Here is a 7,345-nt window from a genome sequence, read left to right as displayed (position 1 = left end):
ATAATTTTTTTTAAATTTGCTCTGCGTCTTTCAAGATCAAACTGTGATCAGATCAAAAAAGATGAAAATGATCCAAAAAAAAAAAAAAAGGCCTTATCAAGGAATTTACTTCATTATTGCTCCCAGCACATCAGGTCCTTCTCTTTTCTCCCAGGTCTTAGAGACCTCCAGTATGAAGCTGTAACTGGTGATCTAGTGTCTGGCTTGTAGTCTTTTTAAATTCCTGGATCCCATCTAAAGTAGGGAGAGATCCAATGACCTGATGCAGTTTACCTGGTGCAAAACATTGTGAACACACTTTGCAGCCATGCTCACATTTCCAGCTGAGATTCATCTAAATAGGGAAGTAGAGCCAGCAGACCATACTTTGCCTGCAGTCAGGCTGCGGGATGCAGGTTGTAAGGCAGACGCACACTCAGCATTAACTGATGAAATCCGTCTAGTGATAAAGTACTAATCCCTGCAAAATCCTTGGCATGCTAAATTAAGTAAACCTTCCCAGATGAAATAAGTTATACCACTGACAGCTGCTATATGAGGTGTTTTGCCAACAGAAATGATGCTGATTACAAATCTTGCCTAGCCAATACTGCCACAACATGCAGTTGGCATAACTGGAACATTATTAGCAAACCTCCTTATGCATGTTTAGTGCCTGACACCTCCTTGTCATCAAATGTTATCTAGCACAAGACTGCTAGCTTGCTTCATACAGAAAATTATGCACCTTAACTCCAACATGATGGGGAAAAAAGACTGAGGAGCAGAAGGTATGGGTGAAACAGTATATACACCAACAATTTTCATTTCTTTTGGTTAGATGTTAACTCCTTCCCCGTGAAACAAACTGTTAATTTTCTTTCCCAGCTAGCAGTACACGAGTGCATTAAGCATGAAGATATGGTTTTGTTTTCCTGTTAGTTTAAGCATGTCAGTCTAATTTGCAGTACCTTTCTGGTTCAGTTTCCACAAAAGGCCACCACATTGTGCTTTGCGCATGACCACGCTCAGCAGCTTATAGAATCAATTCACAGAATGGTTTGGGTTGGAAGGGACCTTAAAGACCACCTCCATGGGCAGAGACACCTTCTACTAGACCAGGTTGCTCCAAGTCCCTCCAACCTTGGCTTGAACATTTCCAGGGATGAAGCATCCACAACTTTTCCAGGCAATTTGTTCCAGTTCCTCACTAACCACACAGTCGGTTTCTTTCTAAATCTAATCTAAATCTACTGTCTTTCAGTTTAAAGCCATTACCCCATTTTCTATCACTGCAGATCCTGCTAAGAAGTCTCTGTTTTTCTTATCAACTCCCTTTAGATACTGAAAGGCTGCAATGTCACCTCAGAGCCTTCTCCAGGCTGAACAACCTCAACTCTTCTAGCCTGTCCTCATAGGAGAGGTGCTCCAGCTCTCTGATCATCTTCATGGCCTTCCTCTGAACCTGGACTAAAAAGCAGCCCCTCAGTCTGTAACTACAGGAAGCACAGAGGTAATTTTTTTCTGCCAGCAAGAAGTGGATCTTCATAGTTTCAAGATGCATTTGGATTTTGCTGAAAAGCAAGCCTACCCCTGATATTAAACAAAATGAGAATGTAACTGTGTATACCTCATTTGTGGGGCTTTAGGCTTACAAACTGCATATATATATATTTTTAGCACTCATGTACTTAAAAAGTGGCAAAAACTTGAGAACAAAAATCTAAAGAAACTCTGGTAACACAATACTTAATTATGCTTAAATCCATTAAGGAATAGACACAAACCAACAAGAGATCATGGTCAGAAAGAAGCGTCTCACTGTCACACTGAATGCAGAAGGATTAGGTTTATTACTTATGCTGCCTTGAAGACATCTTTTTTCCACTGCTGTACTTCTTGGCAGATTTCTATGGCAAATCCTATATTAAGCAAATTCCTACTTAATTTGATTTCTGCTTTCATATACAGTCCTAATACCTACATGCTCCTTTCTAAGAGTGAATTCCTGTTACTAGGTTTTAGTGTTTCTTGTAGTAAAAGACCTACACAGAATCAAGTTAGCTATTGGTTAGCTATACAGCAATTTCAGTAGACATGGACACAGTGTAAAGTATGAAAAACATCCAGGCTGGCAAGGATAAAGGATATTTCCAAGTCCTAAACATGTGCCTGAAGATTAACCACATGCACAGAAGCATGTTTACAAGGTGATGAACACAGCTTTTTCACTGTATTTCTGAAGAGTCTTTGATTTATTGAGAAATGTCACAATTTTTTTGTGAAATTAATTGTCAAAAATACCACATTCCTAGCCAAGATGCCTAGCATACACTAATGGTAGTGTCCTAGTCAGAACAGCTGGGACCATTCATCACTGTATGGGTGTAACCCAAAACTGTGTATTCTATAGCCTTCCGTGCCATTTCCCAGAAACTGTTGTCAATAGACCATTTACACCATCTGCCCAGAGCAGGCCTGACTCCTCAGGCTATAAACTGGGTGTTAAGAGGCCTGTGAGATAGGAGGATGCTCCTGTCCTCACACCCATTATGGAACCCCCCCCCACCCTGAGGGAGGTACTGGGCATTCCTGCCTGAACTGGAGGATATATAATCTTGGAGTCTTGGGACTTTTTTAACCATTCCTGGGATCCAGAGGAACACTGCAGACCACTACTCTCAACCGGACTGCAACCATCACTTTTCAACCAGACTGCAACCACGATTCTTGACCAGACTGCAACAGCACTCTCACCAACAGGTTTTCCCTCTCCTTTTTCCTTTGGACTCAGAGGGCCCAACGAACACCACTCTGTTCATGCCCCAGGGTGTGCTGGGTTATACATTCGGGTTTTGTGGGTTAAAACCAATTGTTTGTATAATCGTACTTATTGTATTATTTTATTAAATTGTTATTCTGACTTATAATCTCTCTTTTGAGTTGAGTTCATTTCCCCTGCCGGTTTACCTTTAAACCAGCACAGGCAGGAACACCAAAAGCTAGTTACAGCTGCTGAGAATTATCTCCCTTGACACACATTGCACAACCAGCAATAGCTGGATTTTGGTTTTGCTCACATTCCAAAAACCATACAGACTATTTTGAAGCGGAATATATAAAAATGTAAAATAAACAGTTTCATGTCTGAGGTTCAAAATAATGCTAAGAAAATTCCGGAAGCAATCCCAAATAGAGGGGAAAAAAAGTCTGGAAAGATATTTTCACTTCTTTTTCAGGAACTACTGGATGGATGGAGTGATTACATATGTAAGAATTTATTCAGCCTGATAGATACAGTTCAAAATACTAAAATGGAATTTCATAAAAGCTCTAAATAAACTGAATTAACAATGCAAAGGATTTGTCTAAAAAAATGTTTATTTGAAAAACACTCAACAACTATTATCCCCTTTACGTGAACCTGTTTACATACACTATATGTATACACACACACAGACAGAGTTTTAATTTGAATTGTGCATTACTATAATGAATACAGAACTATGTATCACAGAACACCTTGGTCTAAGGTTTTGCATTTCTTGGATATAATACAAGTCTTTTTTTTGTATGAAACTGTGTAAAAATTAAACACGTATAAGAGACATTATATCAATGCATTGCTAGTAATTTCCTGTAAACACTGTTATTTACATTAGTAGACAATGTAGCCCTTCTACTAGTGGTAGACATCAACTGGCCACTGCTGTTACTACTGTTAGGATCAAAAGTCTTTTTACAATTGAAGAGACTGAAAAATTGCCTCTGATACTGAGAAGAAGCATAGTAGTAAATAAAGGGGTCAATGCAACAGCTAACACTGCTGATACAAACACTGAGTAGATAGGCAAAGTAGAGATACTCTAAGCTGTTGTCATAAGAAAAATGGATATAATGAATTAATAGGAGGACATTTGTTGGTCCAAAGCAAATAACAAAAACAGAAAAAACCGCAACACACAAGAGCAAGGCCCGTGTCTTCTTATTTTGCTTTGCAACAATGGTAGAAGAACTAAGACATCGAATGATACACACATAACAAACAGTAGAAATTATAAATGGCACTATGAAAAACACAGAAGAGAAGATGGAGAAGAAGTGGAGGTAATAGCCATGAAGTTCAGATTCTCGTAGCACATCGTGGCAAGTAGTTATATTTAACCTGGGTATTTCCATTGTTTGCTCTCTGATGAGGAAAGGTATAACCCCACTTATTGCTACAAGCCATATGATGAAACAAATCAGCGAGGCACGTGTTACCGTGCGCCAACCAAGAGACTGCATGGGATACACCACTGCTAAGAAGCGATCGAAGCTTATGCTCGTCATAAGCATTACTGAGCAGTACATGTTACAATAGAAGGCAGCAGTGACAAAACGGCACATCTGAGGTCCAAAAACCCAGTCATTTCCAGAAAAGTGATAAGCAATCTTAAAAGGAAGCACGCTTACGAACAGGACATCTGCCAGGGCCAAATTCAGCATGTATATTACAGCTGGCTTCTCAATTTTCATTTTTTTCAGAAACACGAGTATTGCTGTGATGTTCAGAGGCAGACTCAGCACAAGCACGAAGGTGTAAACTGAAGGTACAAAACCTGTCAGCCATGGACTAGTGAGGTATCTATATGTTTGAACTGACACCATTCGTTGTTCACGTGGGAATAATCCAGTCTGATTGGTGGCTCCTGATCCAACTTCCAAGTAATTTTCAGTATCACCTTCAATAGGTATAAGGTCATCATGGTGACCAACAGAAGAAAAGAGTGCAAAACTTCTGACGCGTGGCATGCTGCTGTTATTTGGAAAGGCTGAAAAAATAAGACAGTGTTAAGATTAATAAGCAAATATTTAAATGGTATGGGGAAGTGAAAACACCTTTCAAAAAGGAAAGCTAAGATTACATTAGCAACACAAAATAATAAGGTTAATTTCTGATTCAAAGCACAGGCTGCCCACAGAGCAGCCTTTTTATTTTAGCTCCTGCTACAAATTTGGGTAAGATGTCCTCCTTTGCCTCCTATCTCTTGGCTTGGAAGTGGCTATTAGTAGTGATCCTAGCTGTGCTTAAGGACCCAATCTAATCTTTGCTTTCTTTGACACAAACACAACAGTAAATTTGCCACCCTTTAACTGATTTTGCCAGACCCTTCACACATTTTTTAAGAAATGAGATGCTGAGATAAATACTAGTATTCATACACAAATTCCTGTTTTAAGTACTCATCACCAAAATAACAAAAAAGAAAAGTGCCAGTGAAGCATCATGTTATTATTTCTGCGCTCTGGAGATATCTTACACAACCCGAAGGCCCCCATCAAGACAGATGGAGAAGTCTACATGCAGTTTTCAAGGTAGACATGGATCAACCTTTTCATTGTAACAGACAGGTGAACACAGATTGCACTGAAACACTTTCCCAGTTCTGTTTATCCTGTCCCACATCATGCAGAACAGCATGTGTCTGGTGCACCCTCAGGGCACTTCTGTTCCCTCTACAGCAGGTTCTTCTGCAGCGTGGTTTGGTGGCTGTGACCAAGTCAGGACAGGGTATCTCTGCTTTCTAAATGTAAAGAGTCAAGAATTTAGCATGATAGTGTTGAATGTGTAGTATGAGTTGATTTATGTACCAAAAAACCCCCCAAACCAATCCAAACAATCCAAAAAGCATTATTTCAGCAAAGTTGTTTTATGGAGAATTACTTTGTAAGACTGTCATTTTCAGCTTTGACTTAATCTAGTTAGGCACAGGATAATTCAAGCATTGTGGGTGGACAGGAGTAGAAACTTACTACTACTACAATAATTCATCTAATTAGCCGTGCAACTGATTCTTTGTTATCCTAGAGAATTAAAATAAAAATGAGGGTGTGTTAGCTCAGATTTGTGAACTTAAAGTACATGGGCATGATTCAGCTGTGTAAAATGCTGCTACTTAGACATAATTATTTGTTCTACAGTAATTCAAACCATTTTTTTAATGCAGGGGAGAACAAAAGCGTGTGAAGGACGTAGATGGCAAAGAGAGGAGTGTCTGCAGCTTTAAGCAGGCAATTACCTCACTTTGTATGAAGGCTGTGTGAGAAGGACCCTGCCCAGCATGAATTTTAATGAAATTCAGACTTGAATGTGGGGAGAGATCAGAGGAGTGGTAGGGAAATTGGTGATTTTTTTGAAGCTGCTGTGCTTTGTGTATCATGCTGTGTCACAGCAGCATTCTGGAGGCTGAGGGGACAAAAGAAGGGAAGTGTTTGAGATAATGATTTTCATATGCAAAGTGACTAGAATGCAACCTGTGACAGTCAGAAAAAAAGATGCTGGATGAGAATTTCAGCCTGGGAGCTTGCTGCATACATTGGAGTAGGAACGATTTAGTTTGAAACAGAAACATATAGAAATATGTGAAATTCAATGTTTGCACAGAAGGGCACTAAACACATTTATAGGGTTGATTCTGCTGTTTTAAAGAGAAACTGACAACAGGCAAAACTACAGATCCTTAATCTTTAACCTTAGCCATCCAACTGCTTCGACTAAAGTTGAAAGTTTAAGAGTCAGCCCCTAGCTCAGCAGTTCAGGTGTGGCATAAGTTCTATTTAACACCTCTAACTTCAGCCTGTGGTTGACATCAAGGACTTATGAGATCTTCTGAACTTAATAATTATAGCAATAGAAATATTCACAACTGACACCACTGGTCTTCATCTCTTTTGGGAGGATTATAACTATACTTGAATGAAAAAAAACCCTAACTTCTTATGCCCAGAAGCTTGTCTCTACTGTAAAGATGTCAGTAAACGTGATGAAAAATCCTGATCATACCTATTCTATCTCCAGTACGTGTAAGTTTTATGAATTCAAGATTTTGAATGCTGTGAATATGTATTTCTAAACCAGGAAATTTCCGAAAGCCAGTGATGAGCCTAGTCCCTCAAAGGTCTACACGTCCTTCTTGATTTCTCCACCACTGAAAAACTGTGGAAAACCAAATGAAGAGGTGACATGGTTTCATCTGAGGAAGGCATATTTTTGGGAACGTAAATATAAACACACTTTGTGAGAAGGAGGGTAAACATGTGCTGGGAGTTAGGAACTGTATTGCCCAGATTACCTCTCCATGATGGGATAACTGAGGCACAAGCACCCCTCTCATCCCGGTATCCCTGAACTTTGAAGGACCTGAGCCAGCAGTGTTGCAGTGTCACACTTCTGAGGACAAGCAAGCAAACCAGTCAGAGCCACTGATCTTTAATGAGGGAAATTAAATCACTTAATGCAGAAGCCCTTGGCAGTAACCTGACCCATTTCTCATCAGTATCTCTTAAGTTAGAGAAGTATGAAAATATGCTACCGGAAAAAAAG

At 39.5% G+C, this 7,345-nt stretch overlaps 1 protein-coding gene across 1 annotated transcript; it reads right to left on the bottom strand.

Moving 5' to 3' along the window:
• Nucleotides 1-3,353: 3,353 nt before the first annotated feature.
• On the bottom strand, nt 3,354-4,964 carry F2R (coagulation factor II thrombin receptor). The gene has a single exon (XM_018070253.2). The coding sequence runs from the start codon at nt 4,771-4,773 to the stop codon at nt 3,595-3,597; it is 1,179 nt and encodes a 392-aa protein (XP_017925742.1). The 5' UTR covers nt 4,774-4,964; the 3' UTR covers nt 3,354-3,594.
• Between the last annotated feature and the right edge of the window lie 2,381 nt (nt 4,965-7,345).

Source organism: Manacus vitellinus, unplaced genomic scaffold (genome assembly GCF_001715985.3).
Source record: "Manacus vitellinus isolate BGI_N305 unplaced genomic scaffold, ASM171598v3 scaffold_18_pilon, whole genome shotgun sequence".
Classification (NCBI taxonomy): Eukaryota; Metazoa; Chordata; class Aves; order Passeriformes; family Pipridae; genus Manacus; species Manacus vitellinus.
This window is presented reverse-complemented; position numbering and strand designations above follow the sequence as displayed.

Bases quoted from the DNA above. Each gene is read 5' to 3' on its own strand.
- F2R (XM_018070253.2), bottom strand. From the start codon at position 4,773: ATGCCACGCGTCAGAAGTTTTGCACTCTTTTCTTCTGTTGGTCACCAT.